This window comes from Mixophyes fleayi, chromosome 4, assembly GCF_038048845.1.
Source record: "Mixophyes fleayi isolate aMixFle1 chromosome 4, aMixFle1.hap1, whole genome shotgun sequence".
NCBI classification, from domain to species: Eukaryota; Metazoa; Chordata; class Amphibia; order Anura; family Limnodynastidae; genus Mixophyes; species Mixophyes fleayi.
The window spans coordinates 293,619,956-293,644,403 of record NC_134405.1 but is presented as its reverse complement, the minus strand read 5'-3'; the positions used below and the strand labels follow the sequence as shown (position 1 = coordinate 293,644,403).

The 24,448-nt window shown below is 40.8% G+C and overlaps 1 protein-coding gene across 2 annotated transcripts in view; it reads left to right on the top strand.

The window, feature by feature from the left end:
- The first annotated feature begins 6,628 nt into the window (after positions 1-6,628).
- Positions 6,629-24,448, top strand: part of ACSL6 (acyl-CoA synthetase long chain family member 6) — a 171,252-nt gene continuing 153,432 nt past the window's right edge. Inside the window, exon 1 of one of the 2 annotated variants that reach the window (XM_075209840.1) lies at positions 6,629-6,811. In XM_075209840.1, the coding sequence (XP_075065941.1) occupies positions 6,739-6,811 (73 nt within the window). In that variant the 5' untranslated portion in view covers positions 6,629-6,738. The remainder of the gene's footprint in view (positions 6,812-24,448) is intronic. The other variant, XM_075209839.1, reaches the window with a different exon arrangement.

Here is a 24,448-nt window from a genome sequence, read left to right as displayed (position 1 = left end):
AACACTAATTTCAAGTCATTTACAGTCAATTTTGACCATCTCACAGGTCACAATATTATTTTCAAACACTTTCAAACAAAGACTGCAGCAGTTCTTGCCAATGATAAGAAGGCCATTGTCATGCCTGGGCATAAGACCAAAATATCCACCTCTTATGTGTGGAATTATTTTTACCCAAATCCTGACAACAGTTGTCTAGCCATTTGTAGCATTGTAAAGCCAGTCAGTAGAGGTAGGAACCTTAACCAATTAGGAACCTCATCCATGTTACACCATTTGAAGCAAGTTCATGGAAAGCTTTTGTGAAAATCAGAAACTTATGCTAAAATATAACAACAAGCAGTCCAGCATCAGCTACCTCCCTTCTCTCAGCTAGATCCCAACACCTGCAATCTACACCCCAACACATTCATCATCAATATCCTCACAGGTGTCAGAGTTAGTCCTGCATCCAAGTTTCTAAGGCAAAATGACTCCTCCCCTATTCAGGACTCCTCAGAAGAATCCTTGAGGGTTAGGCCCACTGCTGCTGTTCCTACTGCTGGGGGTGGATCTTCAACCTAGAAGCAGACCAAGAAGAAGACTACTAGTAGTTTACAACAATTAACTGTTAAACAATCCTTTGCAAGAGGAAGCACGTATGAAAGCTGTCACCCAGCCGCAACGCGGTTCACAGATGCCATGGCAGCTATGCTAGTATTAGATCTGCGTCCAAAATACACTACCAATGCAGCTGGTTTTAGACATTTACTTGAGGTCTTCTGTCCCTGTTACCAAATTCCATCACAACACCATTTTACTAGAAAAGCTATTCCTCACCTCTACCAGAAGGTTCGTAAAACTGTAATTTTTGGGCTACATTTTACCCACTGTACACTTAACCACAGATATGTGGACAAGCGTAACTGGGCAAACTAAAGATTATATGACTGTGACAGCCCACTGGGTTGATGATTTGCCTTCATTAGCAGGGACAGCAGCAGCATCTACCCAAGAACGTTGCATTTTTCAGAGGCAGGCTACTCTGTGTACATCTGCTTCACTAAAAGGCATACTATTATTATTATCGTAGATTTGTAAGGCACCACAGTGCTCCACAGCGCCGTACAGTAGGGAAGACAAGGACATACATAAAGCAAGACATACGTAAAACAAAAACAGACAAGACAGACAAAATGAATGAAGACATGAAAACAAAGGGTATGGAGGACCCTGCTCATTAGAGAGCTTACATTCTAAAGGGAAGAGGGCGCAACTGAAACAAGAGGAGCGAGTGTGGCCCAGAGTGGAGACTGGGATCAGGGCCGTCATTCCGACTGGGCACGATGGGCAGGTGCCCGGGGCCCCCGAGGGCAAGGGGCCCCAGGCAGGACTCTCAATGAAAATAATAAATCCTGTAGAAAAACAAAACAAAAAAAATACTTACCTTTTGTGGTCACCTGACAGTTCAAGTCAGGTAGTCAGGTCAGGTGGCGATCCGGTTACCTCCCTGGTTCCCTCTTCCATGCGTCGCTTGCATTGAATGTCGGGCATGATGACATCATCATCACGCCCGACATTCACTGCGAGCACAGCACAGAGGAGTGCAGAATGGAGAACAGGACTCCGAAAAAATAAGAGAAGGGTACCGGACTCTGAGAACAAGGCGATTGAAAGGTAAGTTAAGGAGGATTTGATTCTCTAGTTGAAGTGACGCTGAATGGGCACATGTAAAACAGAAAGTGATATATATATATATATATACAGTATATATACATTTATATATATATATATATATATATATATTTATATATATATATATATGGACACCGGTGCACTGCTTTGCCCGGGGACCCATGATGTTGTTAAGATGGCCCTGGCTGGGATAGTTGCGAGGGGGAATTAGTGTGAATAGTGTTATCGAGGATAAGGTCACCTCTAAAAAAAGAGATGGGTTTTCATAGTGCATCTAAAGATTTGAAGGCTGGGGGAAAGTCTGATTGAGCCTGGTAGGGAATTCCATAAGTGGGGAGCAGCATGGGAGAAGTCTTGAAGGCGGGAGAGGTGGTTATCAGAGACGAGACAAGGCGCAGGTCAGGGATAATAACGCTGACAGCCTGTTTGACAAACTAAAGGATGTCATTGCAACATAGCTTATTATGCTTGGACTCTCCTGAGGATATGTGATTTCTGATAATGCCACCAATATTGTTAGAGCATTACAGTGAGGGGAATTCCATCACATTCCCTGTTTTGCTCACACAATCAACTTGGTGGTATAGAACTTTTGAAAAAAGTTCAATGACGTGCAGGAGATGCTGTCTGTCTCCCGAAATATTTAGGATCTTTTTCGGGATTCTGCAACAGCATGTAGGAGAATGCAGCAGCTTCAAGAAGAATAGAATTTAGTGGGAATGTACTTTAGTCCAGCGCAGTGGAGAATTCTTTCCGTGTTGTGCAAGGTGCTGAAACCAGTCGAAGTAGTCACCTGTGAAGAGAGTGCAGACACTGTTAGCTTGAGTCAAGTGATTCCCCTAATTAGACTTTTTGAAAAGCAGCAAGAGAAATTGAAGGAGGAAATGAAACAAAGCAATTCCGCTAATTATGTTGGACTTGTAGATTATTCGCCTTGCCAGGATCCAAGAGTTATCAACATCTTGAAATCAGATCATTACATTTTGGTAACTGTGCTTGATCATAGGTTTAAGAGCTATGTCTTTTCTATCTTTCTTTCCAACTGACCCAGATCACAAGAGATGCAATGAGCTCCTGGTCAGCAAGCTTACAGCTAAAGTGGTACATGACACAATGGCGTCTCCTCCTTCAGTTCTCTGGAAATTGCTGCTAGGAAAAAACGTATCTTTTCCAAAACCAGTGGTGATGAATTTGCACAACATTTTGTCATTTGGTCTGGTCTAAAAGAATTGTCCAAAAATCGTGACAGCTCTTAAGTAAAATTAACTACAAATTCCATGAGGAAGGCCATTGCCGGCAATTACATCAAAGTACACAGACTTCTGTGATGGTGGATTCCAGCGGGATGAATTAGTATTGTTTGAGGTTGATGTACACACTGATGAGGGTGAATATGATGACAGTGTAGATTGCAGGTGCTGAGATCTTGCTAAGAGAAGGGAGCTAGCTATTGCTGGTATGCTTGATAATATTTTGGGTGGAATGGAATGTTGCCAATTTTATGTTTTTCTACAGTAAACTTTCACCTTTATTACAGAGGGGGTTTTTTCTTTACAAAGGTACAAGCTTTTTATTTACATTTTTGTTTCCCTGACTTAAAACTACAATGCACTTGAACATAGACTTTAGCACATGAGACTGGAGAGTGACAAGAACAATGCCACCCCTCCTGTTTCTGTATGAGCTTTGGTACAGTAAAATGTAACTGCAGATTTAGACCAAGATTGCCAGCCCTATTATTTTTATTTCAGCAATGACAATAAGCATTTTAGCAATGGAGCTCTCCTCTTTGTAGGTTACCTATATAACACAGTACAATGTGACTGCACATTTAGAAGACCAAGCCTGCCAGCCCTATTATTTCTATTTCAGCAATGACAATTAGCAATGAAGCAATGCTACAGCTCTGCCTCCCAGACTCTGATAGGCTGGGAGCGTGGCGCGGTGATGTCATAACCATGCGCCACACTCCCAGTGTATCAGTGACAGGGAGGCAGAGCTGCAACATCGCAGAGGAAAAGGTAAGGAAATAAGCTATTATTATTTTTTTGAGGGGGAGGGGAGGGAGAGCCCGGGGACCTGGGGGACCATAACTGTGGAGGGAGGGGGGACAGGGAGAGCCTATGGGACCTGATCTGTGGAGAGAGAGGGGGGAAGATGGGGACCTTAACTGTGGAAGGGGAGGAGAGGGGTACTTTAAATGTGGAGGGGGGAGGGAGAGGGGGACCTTAATTGTGTGAAGGGAGTGTTATGCACGTTTTGTCGCTATCCAATAACGATTGTCGAATCTCGATTTGTGTTTCCAACACACAAATATTTATTCTCAAAAAGTAGCAAAATAATTCAAGCGAAATAATAATAAGTACAGCCGTTACTTATCGCAGGCGCTCTGGATCCAGTGAACAGTCATTCAGGTCTGAAGTATGTGGTCAAGATGACTGTCCACTAGATGAAAAGCTCCTGCTTATATATGCAGATAGAAATACAGTGAAACAATGCAGATGATGTGGCTTGCTTTTATTGGTCCAGGCTTCAGGAAAGTCCAAGAAGTTGCAGATCATAGACTAGTTCAAACTAACGAATCCAAAGGTGGGGGTCATCTCTCCTGGGGATGTGCTCCGATCTTCCCGCCAAGACTCCAGTTTCAATTAGTCCATTAGCATTTAATAGCCAGTATCACATTAAAGGTTTATTCCCTAACATCAATAACTAGAGTATGCAATGTGCGATCTCTTCGCCGAATGAACCGGACAGCTGCTGATGAATAGGGGATTAATATGATACCAGACTTGACACATTTCCTTTAACCTGTACCATATGTTTTACTAATATGCATATAACTTATAATATTACACATAAACACTACTATATTTCAACATAAATAACTATGTGTTGCAACTACAATTAATGTGTACTATCTACAGATGTGCGTATTTGTGCGAATGTGTGTAACTGTGTAAAAAACTGTTATTGCCACGTGTTGCGGCTGCGTACGCCCTTCCACGCTGTAGCGTGCAATACGCATCTTTTCAGACAAAGGCAACCAAATTTGCTCGATATTAATTGAAATGACTATATCCAATTAGCTGACTTCGACAGGAGGTTGAGGGGGACCTTAATTGTGAAGGGGGAAGGGAGATGGGGACCTTAACTGTGGAAGGGGGGGAGAGGGGGACCTTAATTGTGGAGGGGGGGAGAGGGAGAAGGGGATCTTAACTGTGATTGGGGGAGAGAGGGGGACCTTAACTGTGGGGGGGGAGGGGGACCTTATCTGTGATTGGGGGGCAGAGGGGGACGGTAACAGTGAGGGGGAGAGGGGGACGCAGTGGCGCACGCAGGGGGGGGGGTTTATGGGTCTCCAGAAACCCCCCTCCACTAACTAAGTGCCTACCATAGTGGCACTGTCCTATAGAGCAGCCGCGGAGCTGTCAAAGAAGCGCCCGAGGCGATGCTGTATTGTATACAGCACCGCTGCAGACGCTTCTTTGACAGCGCCGCGGCTGCTGTACAGGACAGCGCTGCCAAAACTAAGCTGCTGCGCGGGTGCATGCGCAGCAGCTCTCTCGCGTGCGTTGGTTTTTTTTGGGTCAGGGGGGGAAACCCCCTGACAATCCTGCATGCGCCCCTGGGACCTTAACTGTGATTGGGGGGGGAGAGGGAGACATTAACCGTGGGGGGGGGGAGAGGGGGACATTAACTGTGGGGGGGGGACATTAACCGTGGGGGGGAGAGGGGGACATTAATTGTGGGGGGGAGAGGGGGACATTAACTGTGGAGAAGGGAGAGGGGGACATTTACTGTGATTGCAGGGAGAGGAAAGAGGGACATTTACTTTGGGGGGAGGGGAACATTTACTGTGATGAGGGAGTGGGGGGAGAATGTACTGTGATGAGGGATAGGGGGCACATGTATGGCGAAGATGGAGGGGTGCACATGTATGGGGAGTGATGCACATGTATGGGGATGGGGGGCCCCGCCAGATTAATTAGTACTGGGCCCCACAGTTTCTGATGGCAGCCCTGATGCAGACTATTGTGCTAGGGGTTGGCATGTTTCTCTCGTAAAAAGTTTTTGATTTGTTTTGTGTTTTTTTTATATTTGTGAAGTGGTGTGTTTTGTGGTGGGATTGTAGTAGAATTGGGTGTGTGAAGTTTTGTTCATATTGGTCTTTTTTACCCTTTGGATAATGTATATAGTCTATTTTATCTTGGACAAAGTGATATTGGATTTATTTTTATTGCAATTTTTAATAAAAACATCAACCCTTGCAAATCTGGAGCTACTTATTCAAAATGCTATCTGTGCCTACTTTGCCACCTGATTGCATGCCCAAAACAGCGTTGGCCCAGGCAAACAACAGATGTTTTATATGTAACTGACCACCCTGTGTTGATTCCCACTGTCAAATTGCTGACCCAACGGCATTTAACACTTGCAAATATGCAGCTACTTATATAAAATGATAAAATATTGTGACTTTGCCCACTTTGCCCCCTGATTTAATGCCCATAACCTTGTTGGGTCAGGCGAAATACTAATGCATTTTGTATAAGGGACCCCCTTTAGTGTTAATTTGATATGAAATCAGTGATCCAAATTGATTTAATCCTTTAAAAATAAGCTTTTCTGAATAAGAAGCTGGAGCATGAATAAGAAACGAATAAGAAGCTTCAGCCTCGTCCAACAATGGGAATGATAATACAATCACAGGGTGACAGGATGAGTGCTACAACGCCTTACAATACTGTACTCCTACACACAAACATTGACCACAGTCTTCCTGCAATTATTAGTGCTGCTACCTACATAGCAGATATAAGACAGCCACACGAGGTTACTACCGTGCACTACACACGTGCTGGCTTCATCACTGCAGCAGGAGTGGCAATGAGGTAGGAAGCAGCATCATTTTGCAGGAGGTCCCAGAAGAAGAGAGGCTAAAAATACTGCCCTACTGCATGCTCTGTAATGTGTGATCCCGCCTGCTGCTCACTGCAGTGACTCTTCTGCGGTGCTGGGCTCAGCTGCTCCCCCCTTTCTCTCTCTCTCTAGCTTGAGTGGTCCATGGTGAAGCCGGCACAAGGAGACATGCTTACATTCCTTATAGTGTCTGGTGGCTCCATCTGGTTGCTTATGGGTAAGTGACTGCTTGCAGGTCCTCCCTACTTCCCCACAACACAGACACTCCATCATCCCTGTTTCCTTTGCAAATATAAGATATTTCTTATTGAAAGTGAAGGACAGCAGATTGATGCTAGTTTTACAGGTTAACTATATCATCTTGGTACCTGTGCTAGTATTTTACTGTTCAACACATCTATTTTATCGTGCTTTCCTTTTAAATGTATTGCTCATGCTTGCATGGAGATTTGCTTATGTAGAGAATTAAATTGTCAGTAGCTATTTAACTGCAGTGCAGTGAGGTGTTCTGTATACGCATTATATTAGCTGACAATTTGCACAATGTATTAAGGCATGTTAGCGTTTTCTGGATAGCATCTTGTAAGAATCTCTTTAAATCTTGATCACTGAGCTTATACTACAATATTCTAGTGGTGTGTTACTGGCTGTCACTGGGTCTCCTGTCATGTGCTCTGTAACGCAGGTGGGGTGATGGGACATGCAGCATTTTGGATGGTGGGATAAGATGTAATAGTCACTGTCAGACCTTATACCACAATTATCACAGAATCTTAGCTGACATTTTTAGGCATTGTGGTTTCTATATGTCTATATAAGTAGATGCTACCAGCTTTTAACTAAACTTGTCTGGTGCAGTAACAACTCATTGTGATGTGAAGTTGCATGTAGACATCTGTGTGCTTGTACTTGTACTGTATTTGAATGTATCTATAATAAGGATGTAATTTGGTCAGGAATGACCTTTACTAACATGTATGGCAGAGAAGCAGACTCCATTGCAATGTCTTGAACGCTGCTGGAAGGTGCTTGCTCTAACACTGCATTTTGTCAGGATCAATAACTACAGCTATGGTATGGGGAGATTATCTCAGTTAGGGGAAACTAGTCTGGCTTTCACTCTTATGCACAAATTACAGATTAGCAGAATCAGATGCACCTGTCACATAACCAGCTAATGTGATCAGGTATCAACTCATCATTTACTGTCATTTCCCTTTTGTAAAAGATGTTTCTCTCACTTACTGTGCAGTATCAGACATTGTGGTTACTAATTGTAATTTGTGCACTGTCATTTTGTAACATGGTATACTAAATATAAAGCATTAACAACCCTACTGGTAAATATCATATTACCGTAATGCGTGTAATATAATCATTGAGTAAATATTTTAAATAACGGAATTGCATACTCTTGATCAATATTTAATGTAAGTGTACATTACTTGAGAACAAAACTTAAAAGCTATTTGCCCATGAAAAGGTTTAGTAATAGTGTCATTGTATTAGCAATAATCAAAACCATGAACAGTTTTTAAATGCCTGCAAATTAATTGTATTTTTGACCAAAGCCAGAGAAAATAAACCTGATGTAAAGGAACCAGATCACATTTTTCTGGTTATTTACATTTAGGCCCCCCAAGTTTAGGTCTCACTATTGGACCATGTTATGCCCTGATATTTTTAGAAATTGTTACAATTCTGTTTTATAATTGTATTATTAAAAATCAGATGCTCAGCGCCCGCTTAGTTTAGCTCTGCTGTTAGTAAAGGCACATCATGAAATAATGTTTTAAACCAAATATTTCCAGTGGCAAAATTTATTTTCAGGACATATGACATGAAACTAGGGCATATTGGAGCTCAATCTGTAAATGGTTTATATAGAAAACTTATGATAAGTTAAAATGGATATATTATGAGTAACCCACATACTTTATATAATTTATTCCCAAGAGCATTAATGTGGGTGTGTTTGGTGACGGCTTGGGGAAATGAGTAAAAATAAAGTTTGTTTTCCATGATTTTCCAGTGTCATGCAGGTTAGAGGAGCCACCATTGGATATTTTGCTTAACAGTCAATTTCAGCCTTCTAGTTCTACAAAAACCAAAAGCTCTGCTACTTTGTTGGTGGTGGAAGGACTGGTGTTTTATGGACATTGCTATTGTGCTCAGAAAATATATACCATCTTAGCATATAATGCGTGCTGCAATCAAGCTAAATGTAATGTTAATTTGAACCTAAGGGGGGTATTCAATTGTTAGCGTTAACGGGGAAAAACGAGCGCTCAAAAAATATTACCGTTTATACGGTAATATTGCGCGTGAAAAGCGTTAATACGGTAGTTTACTCGCGGAATTTCAGGCGAGCTGAAATTTCGCGAGTAATTACCATATTAACGCTAAGATTTTTTGAGCGCTCGTTTTTCCCCGGTAACGCTAACAATTGGATAACCCCCTATGTGTCAGTATAATTTTATTTTCCATCAGTTAATTTGTGTCTGTCTTTGATTACCCCCCCCCCCCCCCAAAAAGTATTACTTTATCTTTCCTTGCAGTGTCAGTGTATATATATATTGTTATTGTAAGCAATGTTTCTGCAATAACAATATTATTATTATTAATATTATTATTATTACTGGATTGATGAACATTTCTTGCCAGTTTTAGAAACAGTCAATGACAACATACCAAGTTTGACATCTGAAGCACCACAAGCAACCTTAATAGCATTAAATTAAATTGTGAAACTACTGGTGAACAATATGCACCTGATTAATTAATGAAAGTAAATTAAAAAAAAATGAATATCTTTGAACCATGGCAAAACCATGTTGCATTGGAGGGAGAGGTAAATTTAAAAAGTGATGCAGATTTATAGTTGGGAGAGGGTATGTCCTAGATCAACTTTAAATTTCAGTGTACAAATAATCTATCAAGTATTTGTGTGCTAGATGAAAAAACAGCCAGTATTTAACTTATGTGCAAATACTAAACTCGCACCCCTTGCATTGTAACATGGTTTTGCCAAGGTTCAAAGCTAATATTTTTTTTTGCTTTCCTTTCCTTAATGAATCAGGCCCTACATATTCACAGTGCAAGAAACAAAGTATTACAGATATAAGGGGGATTTAAAATGGCAAATTGTTGAGCAAAAATTGAAATAAAAAATAATGTTATGAAAAATTGTTTTTGCCGATATATCATTTTGTAAAATAGCAGGTAGACTGGTGTACTCTACTGAAATGTATTCACTGACAATGCAAAAAAGCCTTTCTGCTGTCTGTATAATACTCCTGGGTCCTATTGACGTGTTTCTTGCATGCTGTACTATATTAATGAAGCTTGTTCTTGATTTAGGGCTCCCATTAGTGGGATTGCACTGCTTCTTTCTACTTGCTCCGATCCATCAATATGTATACACGTTTAAATGTATATTTTGCAATTTTGGCTGCGGAGCATACAGATGGCAGAAACAAATGTAAAATGGCCAGTGAGTAGGGCAGTGTCAGCAGGTTTTACTTATGTCAGCAATGTAAATGGCTAGGCACGGTGCAGCAGGAACAAATGATTTTCTTGATGTATTCTTTCTGATCTTCACATCATTTTGTCCGTTTAGAACCATTATGTCTGAAATTGCTTTGCCCCCTTAACATTATTGTTACACTAAATAGCTGGTGAAGTAACTGCAATGCACCTCTAAATCAAGCATGGGCAGGAGAAGAAACCGAAACTCATTTGATTAATTTAGTTACTATACATAAGCTGACTACATGGGAAACTGATTTGTAGTTATGTTTTGGAAATGAAGCTGTCTTTGTAGCCCTTGTGCACCATTAGGGAATCCAAGCTTAGGACCCCTTACCCATTGGGGTTAAAAAATCATCCTTTTACTAGTAAAAGGATGTAGCTGGGTAGAGGGATGGACCCTATTGGTTCTAATGATCAATACTCACTGCACTCCCTCCTGTGGTCGGGGGCAGCTGTCTTTTAAACACTGTGTGCTCCAATTGCTCACATACATTGCAAGCGCATTATAGTGTCCTCCCTTGTCAAAGCCTGACTGCGAGAGTTGTGCTAGTTACCACCCCAGTTGCAACTGCATTTGACCTGCAGTGTCCCTGGTGCTTATATTAACGCCAGTGGGTAACCAGTCTTCTGTATGTTACTAAAAGTGCAACTTGTCCAGCATGCATACTACCCAAAATTTACAGAGGTCTGAGGGGTATACTATATATAATTCATAAAGGTATTATAATATAATTTGTTGGAATTTATCATATAGAAACTTTTTTCGGCATCTTTGGATTTATTCAAAAAGTATTTTGAAGCAGGCATATTGCTGGCTCCAACACTTTAGTGAAATGTCACCCCAATACCGGTAAAGCAAAATACCATCTTTATGCCAAGTTGTGTATATGCTCTATATGTATCATCAGTTATTTATATAGCGCCACTAATTCTGCAGCGCTGTACAGAGAACTCATTCACATCAACCTCTGCCCCATTGGAGCTTACAGTCTAAATTCTCTAACACACACACACACACACACACACACACACAGACTGAAAGAGACTAAGGTCAGTTTGATAGCAGTCAGTTAACCTACTAGTATGTTTTTAGAGTGTGGGAGGAAACTGGATCACACCAATGCAAACGCAGGGAGAACATACAAACTCCACACAGAGAAGGCCATGGTTCGGAAACAAACTCATGACCCCAGTGCCGTGAGGCAGAAGTGCTAACCACTAAGCCACTGTGATAGTATGTATGCTCCAAAGATCCGAGTAGCTACAGTTTGGTTTCAGTCTATTACTGACTGCTTACACAAATTGTATCTAGCGCCCCCCATGTCAAAGTTACTTACAGACATTGCTTTAAAAAGTGAATAAAATATTTTCTCTCCCGAGAAATGCTTATAAAAGTGAAATACAGTAACGCTTGCTTGTATAGCCAAAAGCATTTGAACAAAACCATCTTTCAGCATTTGCAAATGGAAAACATATATTGTTTTGTTTTTCATTATCATGTGTCCTTAAAACTAATGGAAATAGAATACTTTTGCTTGGTGGACAAAGAAAATGACAAACTCAAGGTAAATAACTGACATTTTATGTTTATTTATGTTGAATATAAGAGCAGTATTCAGCAAGTGGGAGTCTATGAATAAAGAATGACTTAATGTACCAATGATATAGTCTAAATTGATGGAAGGTGCATTTAAATCCAAAAGTTGACTGTCATAAAATTTGTTAATTATGTGTGTGGGACCCAAATGTAAGCATTTTCTCTCAGTTTACTCTCAACCACAGCTATGGTCTGGGAGGGTTATGATCCAAACAGATGTCCTCATTCTGGAAAGGATGAGAGGATCTTCAATACCCCATCAGCTAGCTTACCTTCTTCACGTACCCAAATGCCATTTCCTTTGTAAGTGCAAAAACTATGTCGGAAAAAACTTGAGTATCCCTATTACGCAATGAAATGTCATTGATTTAAGAGAAAACAAGCAATGCTTTGTTCTTTCAAATCCTACAGCAACATTTGAGCGACCTATATCTAAATCATTGTGTCACAGCATTTTTACAACCTACAAGATGTTACATTCTTTCTTCCACTGAAATCATGTTGTTGTTGACTTAACATACAATGGAGTAAACAAGCTACGGTGTCTCTTCTGGTGACACCATCAAAGTGCTGCATCAAGATCATCTATCTTCAGGTGAAAAATGTTTATGCCCCTTTGTCAGATGTTATTCTCTCTTGTCATTATGGGATGTGCTTTTACTCACAATATGGCAGCAATATCAATAGGATTAGCTGTTGCGTAATATCAAAATTGCATAGCATATTGCAACACAGATATATTCACAAAGTAAAAATGTCTTCTTATTATATAGACATATTAACGCTGGCATGCTGTGATTTGTGTATACTTTGGATTGATTACAGACAGTTGCAATTTATTACAAATCATTAAATCTCTGTCTTCTCTCATCTGTACTCTTCATATTCTGAGTGGATGGCACTACAGGGATAACTGCATATGACATCCTATAATAAAAAAAGAAGATTAGTCTGGATTAAGGCCATGCAGAGAAAGCATGAAAAAAAAGAATGACCTTAAGTTAATTTATTTCAGGTCAATGCAGGCTGCACCTCAGACGTATTCTGCTACTGTGGGAACAGTACAGACGCAGGCAGGCTCACTACAATCAGTACACTGTCATAATATAGCAGGGATTTATCCATGCTACAAAATTGTATGGTATCACATTCTCCACCAATCACGGCTTACAGTTCACAATATGACGTACACTGTTTTTCTCTGCAATATCTAAGTGACCGGGAAGGGTTTAGTTAGTGAGAGAAAAGCAGCTGACTGTCCCATGATATCTGGTGAATGCACTGATAGATCAAATCATAGAATTATATGTTGGGTGGATGTAGCATTAATGCTAAAGTATAAGAGAGGATCAGTTATGAAAAAGGAAACGTAAAGTTGCAGAGCAAAGGCTACGTCTTCTTGCTTTATGATGTCTTGTGCCTATTTTTCTATTGTTGTGTCTGTATATAAAGATATGCACTTGTATTGGCAGAATGCACCTGAGTCTGCTCACAAATGTAAACATGGAATTTTGGTTTGTGGGATGAAATATTGTAACGAACTTCAGGGGGCGGAAACGGTCCAAAGCCACTACTAATGGAATGCCTTATTATATGGAATGCTATATAATATTTAATATGCTCATATGAATTAATGTAAATAAAAGCCAACAATGTAAAGATGCAACACCAGAAATAAAGGTACACTAACACCTGTATTCCATTTTCGTAATACACTAATAAAGGCCAATGAAGCAAAGACCTAAAATGAATTACTGGGGTTATCTAAATGGGACAGCATACATTACTTGCCTAGAAAGACCCAGGTCTTTCTGTCATGGACAAAAAAGATGTTCACACCATCCATATTGAAAAATGACAAAACGTAGGATATGGAGGCTGTTTCAATATATGTGCTGTGCAGGAAAATATTTGCATTTATTCTTAATAAAATGTACTGCACTGCTGCATATTTTCTCACGTTAATTCCTGTTTTTTTTATACAAATTTAGCATTCTAATGTTCAAGTCTGCATATACTACAGGTTTACGTCAAGCATACATACATCTTCATATGCATACACACAACCAGTCATAAGCACAAGAACAGTTTGTTAACATTTGTTTTAATAGTAAAAAACACATTCACTAATAGACTTGATATAATAAAGCAGATAGCAAAACAAGTATTTTTATAATACAACCACAAACTCTATGTTATATGCACGATCAATAAAGAAAGTACCAGCTTCAGAGGTGAATTTGCATTCAGCCAATCAGAAGTGACTAGCTAGCGCTGGTCATCATCATCATAGGTGTGTATTTGCACCGGGCCTCTAGCAGGTGCAAAATATGTTACTTCTCACAGGAGTATATGCATCTACATTATCGTCTGCCACAACCACATTTGCATAAACACACCCTTCAAGTGCTCAGGCCTACATTAGCCAGCCCCTTCCTTCCCCCGTTCCACCTCTCCAATTATAAGAAGGCATAAGTGTCATATGCGAGTCCATCTGCATGCGCTCATATGCATTCTAACTGGTTTCCAAATCCTTTTTTTTTTTTTAAATCAGGTAAAATTTTATTGCATTTTTTCCTTTAAACAACAAAAAAAAACAAAAAAAAAAACAACACAGTAGGTTATCCCCCCCAACTATACCCCATACAGTGATACAAGTATTGTCTAGTATATGTACACCATGCAGTTAGAAAAAGCAAAAAAACATTGACATTCGCATTTCCAAGTAAAGATATATAAATTTTTCCAAGATATAGTGAAATAATGGTACAGCTTTGGCAATACAAGATACAATCGTTGATCTTAATAACATAATAGGCGGCTGGATGTCTGCCCCAAGCTTCAATCAGGAGAGTTCCACTTCTCTCAATCCCTCCGTGACATACGGGGATATCCTCCATCTATACCATATTCTTTCACACTTATCCACCAAATTCCTGCTGGTATACATGAACCTTTCATGCCCGACTGTATCGTTAACAAGGTCAATCCAGCTATTCAATGTCGGACCTTCTGGTGCCATCCATTTCCTAGCTATCACTACCTTTGCCAGCATGAGTAACGTATTGATAAGCAATCTAATGAGTCTACGAGGTTTTTTTGTTCAGGCCTAAACCGAATATACAGAGCCTTGGAGTCAGGGCATTCACTCCCACCTCCAATCTTTTAATACAGTCCTCCACCTTTCCCCAAAAGGATGAAACCAGCGGACATTCCCAGAGCATATGCCAGAAGCCCCCCTCCTCGCTCCTACATTTGGGACACAACACTTTCTGGCCGCCACTGAACTTAGAAAGCCGAAGACGGGTGAGATATGCTCTGTGTAGCAGAAAAAATTGAACTTGGCGAAATCTAACTGATGCGGTGACCTCCTTTGGGCTACATAACACCATACCCCATGCCTTATCACTGAAACTTTCCAAATCCTTTTTAAATCTAAACCTCCATAATATATTTAACTTGCCAGCTATGTACATTAACTTGTATGCTATGTACATAATCAAGCAGATGGGTGTTTTTAATGCTTTGAGGGACTGAATGATTTCTCCTCTAGGAATTTCGCCTTTGATGAAACATGGTTTCAAAATATTGTGGCTAGCTAAGAATAGAAAAACATTTCTTCTGCTCAAGCATAAATCATTGTTACCAACAGACTGAAGTCCTCTCCTAATTATTGCATGTGAAAAGTCAATAAAGAAATATATTTCATTTTAACAGTGTCAGACTGGGGCATGAAGAGCCCGCCGGGGGACTGCAATGCTAGGGGCCCACCAGAGGGGGTGTGGCCAGCCATCAAAGAGGCAAGACCAGAAACTAGAGGGGTTGTGGTCAGCCCACAAAGGACAGTTAGCACCATAGTGTAGTATATAAAAAATGCAGTGTGTATATAAACAATACACAGTCTTGACCTGCCCCTTAGATTGGGCAGAACAGTCACCAAAAATCGGGATTGTCCCACTACACTCAGAACATTTCACAGACCTGTTCTTGTCACTTTCACCACCTGTGGCTGCTGGTTTCTTTAGTTGTGGCTTGTCTGGATCCTGGAGTGTTGGGGGCCTTATATGGAAAAAAACATGGGTACATTTAGAAAATTACAACCGGCCCCAGCGTTACATCAATAGGACCCACAAATAATACTTAGGCTTTCCTCCAGCCCCAACATTAAAGTAATAGTATTCTCATTTAATAAATAAACCTATTGCCCTCCCTCAAGACAGCCCCAGCGATAAATTAATAGCATTTACGTATAATAAATATACCTATTTCTCGCAACCGTCACTGCCATTAAATAATTAATATTCACATTTAATAAATAGACCTCATGCTCCTCAAGTTCAGCCCCACATTCAATTAATAGCGCCCAAAGTATCCCATCTTAAATTAATAGTCCCCACTATAAAATTAAATTGCCCCACCATCACCCCACAAACAAAATAGCACCCATTAGTTAGCCACCACCTACCAGACACACATTACATTGCCACAAGCCTGTTGTGCCATCACACACATTACTGTGTCCCTTCATCATCATGCTGTGCCTCCTTATGATCACACTGCACCCTCCATGCTGCTTGTGCTCCCCCCTTCTCCCGGCCCCCCTTTATCACACTGTGCCATGTTGCTTTTGCTCCCCTCCTTCTCTGGGCACTTCTTCATCACCCTGTGCTATGCTGCTTTGGTCCCCCTTCACACTCTGCCATGCTGCTTTGGCCCCCTTCACTCTCTGCCATGCTGCTTTGGCCCCTGTTCACTCTCTGCCATGCTGCTTTGGCCCCTGTTCACTCTCTGCCATGCTGCTTTGGCCCCTGTTCACTCTCTGCCATGCTGCTTTGGCCCTTGTACACTCTCTGCCATGCTGCTTTGGCCCCTGTTCACTCTCTGCCATTCTGTCTTTGCCCCTTCTCACTCTCTGCCATGCTGTCTTTGCCCCTTCTCACTCTCGGCCATGCTGACTTTGCCCCTTTTCACTCTCTGCTATGTTGCTTTTGCCCCTTCTCACTTTCTCCCATGCTGCCTTTGTCCCTTCTCACTCTCTGACATGCTGCCTTTGCCCCTGCTCACTCTCTGCCATGCTGCCTTTGCCCCTTCTCACTCACTGCCATGCTGTCTGTGCTCCCTTTTCACTCTCTGCCATGCTGCCATGCTGCCTTTACTTCCCCATGCTTCTTTTCTTGCACTTACCTTTTCTATCGGCTTCTTTCTTCTCTTCTGTCTTCTCTCTTCTTGCCAACTCCTCTCTGTGCCACTCCTCACTGAAGTGGGGCGTGATGATGTTACACCCGACATTTAGTTTGTTCCCCCCACCAAAGAAGAGGGGAGCGATCAGGGTCGGGGCCTAACAGGGGATAGCCCAGCCCCCCGTTGGCCCAGTCTGACCCTGCATACTTATAAGTTTGACATTGATTTGACATTGGTTAATTAATAACGGTGTCCTTTTTTAAAAGTAACAAGTTTATCATTAAATTAATTCCACAAGCATTAAATGTTTGGTTCTTTAGCTAAAAATCACCTAGAAAGGCATTTGTTTACACATTTTATTATGTTTTTAAGGTGTATGAGGGGTAATAGTCACCAAGCTGGAAACAGGTACTGTACATACTGGGCAGATTTGAGATAGGCCTACAAAGGTGCAGACTAAGTGTAGCCAGCTGTGTCCTGTACCAAACTAACTATTGTAGTGTGTATGCTCAGTGTGGTCACAAGAACTTTCAGCACATTGGACAGAGCTAATCTTCTGAGCTCCTTAAGACTATTTAAACTCTTACATTCAACAAGTAGACAAATTGTTTCATTTAGGTGTAAGGTCAAAACTCTCTAAGGATTGACATTTTGCAGCTATAATCAAAATAACTAGTGCAAAGTGCACAGTCAAACATGTGACACCTACTTCCCTCCAAACACATACGTCCTCTGAAAGTAAAGTGATCGTTTTAAATATGCCTCTGCTTTATGTTTTAAAAGGTTATTATTGCTTGTTTGATTATAGGATTATCTGTCTCTGTATTCATATAGCTGCAGTGTAGCAAATGAGACTGAATACTACATAAAGGAGCAGAAAGCACTCAAGAGATAGATTTAAGCAGGGTATGATTCAATTGTATTACAATAGCACTTTACTGTCTCCCTATGACGTGCTGCACTAATACAGAAATACACACACACCTGCACAGAGACACACACATAAATAACAATTACTCACCCATGTGCATGAGCGTACCCTGCACTCCTTACTCTCCCGCCAACCTGTCTTGAAAACACTTCCTGCTAAGCCCCATGCATTGTGGGTTCCACATTTAGCTCCTCCCCTTGATAGTGTTGCATTGCATTACGCCAAGCATCTGTCCCTCATGGATGCAGTGCCAGGCAACACCCACTTGTAGGTTCCATGCCAAGTCAGGACTACCACATGCGATCAGTAGAAGGGGGCACTTTAGTCATGCTGCCCTACTCACACTTTTTCTATTTATTTATGTATTTTTTTAATTTAAGTGTTAACATATTACAGAACAAGGTACATTGAGGGGATCGTGATATAAACAAATGACATACAATTAAATGAGACACAAGGTAAAGTTAGCCTGCCCAAACAAGCTTACAGTCTAAGGGGGGGGTTCAATTAGCTGCAAAGTGTCTCCGGAATCTCTGTGATACACTTTGCAGCGGAGAATGACAGAAACCTCCGCTCATTTTTCACGAGGTTTTTACCGTACCTAATTGCCGGAAATGTGCGTGGTGCGATGTCTGATGTCCCATCGCCCCCAATTGAATCCCCCCAAAAGGTGTGGGTTATATTTGATACATAAGGTAGTGGAATAACACGTGTAGCTGTTGGTAAGAATACATGTTTATTGATATGCTGGCTCCTATTTCTGGGCAGTTGGTGATTACAGATGTGGTGCCCAAGAAGGTGTTGTGTGTGTGGGCTCACTAGTAAGTATCTTTTTAACTAGAATTACCTTCATTGTGAAGGGAGACTTCTCGTTCTCTGGATCTGCAATGAAGTTCTCCCCCACGGCAGAGAAGCAGTGTCCCCAAGCAGAATAAAAAGACCCCAATACGCAATGCAACGTAATGAATAACAGCAATTAATTAAACAGTTCACCCGAGGAGGAGGACCGTGTTATGTTTAAGTGCCCCAGTGTAAGGATACTTCTTTCTACAGACTAATACAGCAATAATTTTCTTCTCTCCCAATTTACCTGAGATCAAATAATAAAATACTTACTCAGAGTTTCTGTGTTACTTAGTCTATGGCAAAACCACCTATTATAAGTAAAATATTACTAGTCACGGACTCATCCATTGATTAATATAAGTTTTGCTAATGGCATAAATAAATTGCGTGTTACTAAATTTCAAGATATTTATAAGTATTTAAACAGCTATTGAATCTGTTCGTCCTGTTCCTGGATCTACCTGGACCTACTAATTTAGCTATCATTTATGTGTAAGAACACTGTTTATATATAATGATATTTACAGTTCTGTTTTATTCTTGCGGTGTTGCACATATTAAATCTAAAATGTTGCAGGCCTGTTGTGGTAGGTTGCGGTAATATTGACTCGTTGCACTATAAGCACAATTTTATGTGGGTCATTGTGCACCTCTTCAGTGACTGGTAGGGGTGGATTTCAAATGTTCACTGCACAATAAATTATGGTTTTCTCATTTCTATGGATAATATTATATGCGTGTAACAAATTTGTTACAATTGCTGCAATCCAACCCCAGCGGACTGCTGTAGTTATTGAGGTTTCAATAAATGACAGTTTCCTATACAAAAAAACATCTGCAGCTATCATGAACTGCATTCAATTCTGTACCTATGGTCCAACTCAGTCTACTATATCTGAATTATTTCCGATTTACTATAATCTGTCATTTAGTTAAATATGTTGAACTATATTATCTGAGATTTTCTTAAAAAAATTCCAAGCATCCCCAAAGGCTCTCAGCAAATGTAGTTTTTCTTATACTACAGCATGGCGTGCTCGCCATCCGTGATAGCGGCACAGCTAACTCTCCAAGGTATCACACAGGTACTATGCTAGCTCCTGGCTTTAAGAAGTTGGTGATTACAGGTGCTGTGCTATGGTCACAAAGCGCAATAATCTATTAAAGGAAGGAGTGATGGCTGTACAAGATGTACAAGTGAAGAAACTCAGTCTGTCCATCTATTTGTATATTGCATATTGTTGGGTTCAATGGTAAAGTAGACAAGTTCACTGACCACTTTGGGGGTTATCTCTATTCTACTTTAGCTGTAAGTCATGTCATGTAAACATGTACATTAAAATGTATGCTAATGAGGCAAAATGGTCTTGGTTTAGGGTAATCCCTAATACTAATAAAAGTAATTTGAATAAGAAGGGAGTTGAAAAAAATTATGCTCCATAATAAAATTGGCTTTCATAGTTAAAAGTGTTACTTATTTGGTTTAGCAAGAAAACAAACAAATAAAACATGTCTTGGACTAAACACTAACATGGACTAATAGGACAAGACCTGGCTATTTGTTTCTCAGGTCAGGAAGCCAGTACAGTTTGGCTTTATCGCAGGCTGTCGGTGAAGTAGAAGATGACAAGCATGCCGATAGCATCCATCGTTTCACCAAATTTGCCACCATGTCTGATAATCATTATATTTTGATAAAATAATTATCTGGCACTGTGGTCATTTTCGGGCTGCGCAGCATCCGGTCAGTTGGCTGATATAATCTACAAAATTGCTAATTTATGAGGCCTCCTTTACACAGATTAGGGATTCTGTCTCTAGCATTTAGTGCCTTCACTGCTAAGGAGGATTGGGGATTACGCTTCAAAACAAATCTAAGGATACTAAAGGAGATCTCCCAGTAGAGGGAAGGGACACAATACACCAGGGGCAGACTGGCCATCTGGCACTTCTGGCAAATGCCAGAAGGGCCGATGGCTTAATGGGCCTATCTGGCTGCCCCAGCAACTGCATCTCCCGGCACCAGGGGCGGGCTGGGCCAGGAAAAAACTATTTTGGGCCTGTCCGTCACTATTACTTGGTGACTGGCCCCATCTCCGGGACCAACCACCTTACTGTGTGCTGTTGTTAGATACACCCAACACAGGAAGAGCCTGGTAACCAGGAAGTCGGGGTGCGTTCCACTGTGAAACACATGCCTCAGATTCAATTCCAGGCAACGCTCTCTTGCTAGAAGTCATTGATTATTAAATGTATCCAAAGCTAGTGGCCCAGACACAAGACTGCAAAGAGTGTATAATAATTATTTTGAGACTGGATACCTCCACTACCTAGCAGCTCCCACCCACACTAACTTCAGCCCAAGCAGCACTTTGCCTGCAGTTCCACAGATCTTCTCACCATATCTCAGTCTGTTTCTCCAACACAGCGCTGGTGAAAGGAGGTAAGTGCGAGGTGGGGGGGGGGGAGGGTATTTTAATGTAATGTGGACGGGAGTTGGACTAATTTATGTTAGGAGGTTAATCTAATGGTGGCATGAGGGTGGAGGGCTATTAATTTATTTGTTGGTGATGCTGGGGCTTTTTAATTTAATAGTGGGGCCTATTAATTTAAGGTGAGGTGACAGGACCTTTAATTTAATGCTGGGTTTGTTTGGGACTATTAATTGAATATGGGGTTGGGTTTGGGTTTAAATGTGAATATGAATTATTTAATGCCAGGGATGGTTGTGGGAAATGGTTATATTTAGTAAACATATGTGCTATTTATTTATTGTTTGGAGGGAGGAAAATAGGTTTATTTATTAAATGTGTATACTATTACTTAATGTTGGGGCTGGTTGGAGGGAAATCAGTCTATTTATTAAATATGAGTACTGTTATTTTAATGTTGGGGGTTGAGGGAGGGCTAATTATAAAAAGTCGGTCCTATTGATTTAACACCATGGCTGGTTGAAATTTTCTAAGTTTCATGTACCCATTTTTTTCCCAAATAGGGCCTCCAAGATTCCAGGATCCAGACAAGCAGCAACTGATCTAAAGAAACCAGAAACCACAGGTGATGAAAGTGACAAGAACAGTAGGAGAGAGCAGGACAGTCTGCCACCTGTCCTGAATCTGGTGGGGCAGTCCCAAATTTGAGTAACTGTCTCGCTTAGCCAGGATTTGGTCCGACTAAAAGGACATTTGGGAGGTATGTCCCGCTTCACAGTGTACTGCTTGTAAAGGCAGAGCTGCGTGCAACTAACAGTAGTGCACACAGTATTGCCTGTGTATTTGTCTAAAATGATAAACATGTTACATAATAAGGACTCCCTTTCTTAAATATCCCGGGCTCCTCAAGCCTTGATCTAGCTCTGGTTAGCGGGAGGAAGGTGATTGCTGCTCCCAATCAGTGATAGGACACAGCCTGCAGAGCTAGCCGAGGAGCTCTAAGTATCACAAGATTTGGAAATCTCATGAGACTAAGAGCTTCCCTGCTCACTCTACAGGAAGTTCCCACGCTGATGAATAGATAAGTACAGTGGACTGGGAGTGTAATAATGTGCTTGGGGGATTGGCGTGATGTGGCTAGGGAGGGCATGATAAATGTCATTTTTTATTATAATGTATGTTTCAGCACCCCATGTTGACCATGCCTCCAGCACAATGTGGCCACTCCCTTGGTGGCTCCGCCGCTCCGTGGCGGCACTCAGTTTGTTTCCTGCCCATCAACAGATGTGGGCCTGTCTGCTCTAAATGCCAGGGCCCTGCAATAGTCGGGCCCTGCAATACACTGATATGATTTGCATCAATTAATGTAGTTAGTATTGCAGCTTGAAATATTATAAAGACTAATTAGTAACTAAGCCAGTGGAATTGAAGTGCCATGCGTAGACCGCGGTGGAACATTATACGAGTGGAAAGATTTGCCATAACAAAGCAGTACATTTTCATCTAAACATCTCTCAACAACAATAATCATACAAAACATATGTTATACAATCAAAATAAGTCAGTAGATTGTATCTTTAGTGTCATTTCTTAGAGAAAGAATAACATAAAATAATTGTTAAAAGACTCCAAGGTCACGCAGAATGCATAACAGTGGTGTCCGTGTGTCTTAGTGAATAGGAGCCAGTATAAAAATTGATTCAGGTCACAAAATGACTCTGTGGTAGGTGACTGGTATACTTTAACAGGGTTGTAAATGCAAAAATATTGCAAAAATATATTAATAGTATGGTGAGGGTTATTGCTGTTGGTAATGATCTGTGTTTTCACTAGAAGTACCTGGTAAATGTGTGCTTGTGGAATTTCTCTTCCACGCCCTACTTGCTATCACTCAGTGTGCAGTCAAGCAAGCAGAAGGCTTCAGCTAAGGAGGCATGCTGGCATGCTGGAAACTACAGCAAGGAGACATGCAGAAATGACAGAGGGAGCCCAGCTAATAGCCTGCGAGGTGTTGGAGAGCTCCCTCTGCGCTGTGATAAAGTCTTTTGTTAATATACATGTTGCTAGTCAAGAATGAGGAAAAAAAAGTAAGTAAAAATATACTTTCTGTTATTATATTGACACTCTGAGAGATTTATCGAAAGTTGATTTTGACCAAACCTTCTTTTTTAGTGATTAGATGGCAATTTGCAATTCATGTTAAAGGTAAATCTACATATAAACCTACCAAAAAAATAATTAGCCATATAGCAGAGGATGAAATAAATCATCAATTTCTGCAATGTGAAGTGTGGAGCAGGGGGAATCTATTTGATTTGATGTGAAAAATCACAATGGGAGTCTCCAAAAAAATCTCACTGGTTTCAGTAGAGAGGGCCTTACAATCAGTGATATGAGTGAGATTTCCCATTCATTTCAATGCACTATACATACAGAAATTTCTCTGTAAAGTAAATAAATATTTTTGTTTTGTTTAAAACATAAAAAAAAGATTAAACACTTATGGAACTGTTACGCCCTGCCAGCCATTGATTGCTTTGACATGCTGACATCTGTGGAACTACAAGTACCAGCATGCCGTGGCAGTTAGGGCACTCTGAACAGTTCCGCTGTAGTGGTTCATTGTTCCTTTGCTATGCATTTCAATAGACTTATTGTGCCTATTGAAAATGCATTCCTTTTTCAATTGCCCAAAATCAACTGAATTGAAAATAAATGTATTAAAATATATTTTAGAGTTTGGGGGATGAATTAACGATGATGGCAATTTTGGGTGATTTCACCTTCTGAACAAAATTGATCTTTGATAGATCTCCCTCTGTCAGGGGCATTCAATTATCCGTGAAGTGTCTCCCGAACTTTCGCGAGACACTTCGCGGCAGAGATTTGACAAAAATCTCTGCTCATTTTTCCTCGCATCCCATATAGTTGAGAAAGAAAAAGACCAGAGATTTTTACCGCAATTGTAGGCAAAGTGCACGTCACGTGTCCACGTGCCACATCGTCAGTAATTGAATCTCCCCCTCTGTGTCACGCAGTATCTAAGGAAAAAAAAATTATGTTTGATGGAACAATCCCTTTAATGCACTATGTTACTCTGCATTAACCTGGTGCCTAACCAATATGATTGACAGTCATTTCTGTGTTAGCAAGTGCCTCAGTGATTTCACTGGTTTCTAGTGAATGTAATAGTTTTGCCTACTGTTTTCTGAGTATGGTGTCTCTCCACTCAGGTCCACATATGCGTGCAGAGATTTTTGCAAAAAAAAATAAAAAAAAATGATGAAAGTTGTGGAAAATGTGGTATTGCAGCATAAGTGTGATGATGCAAGTACA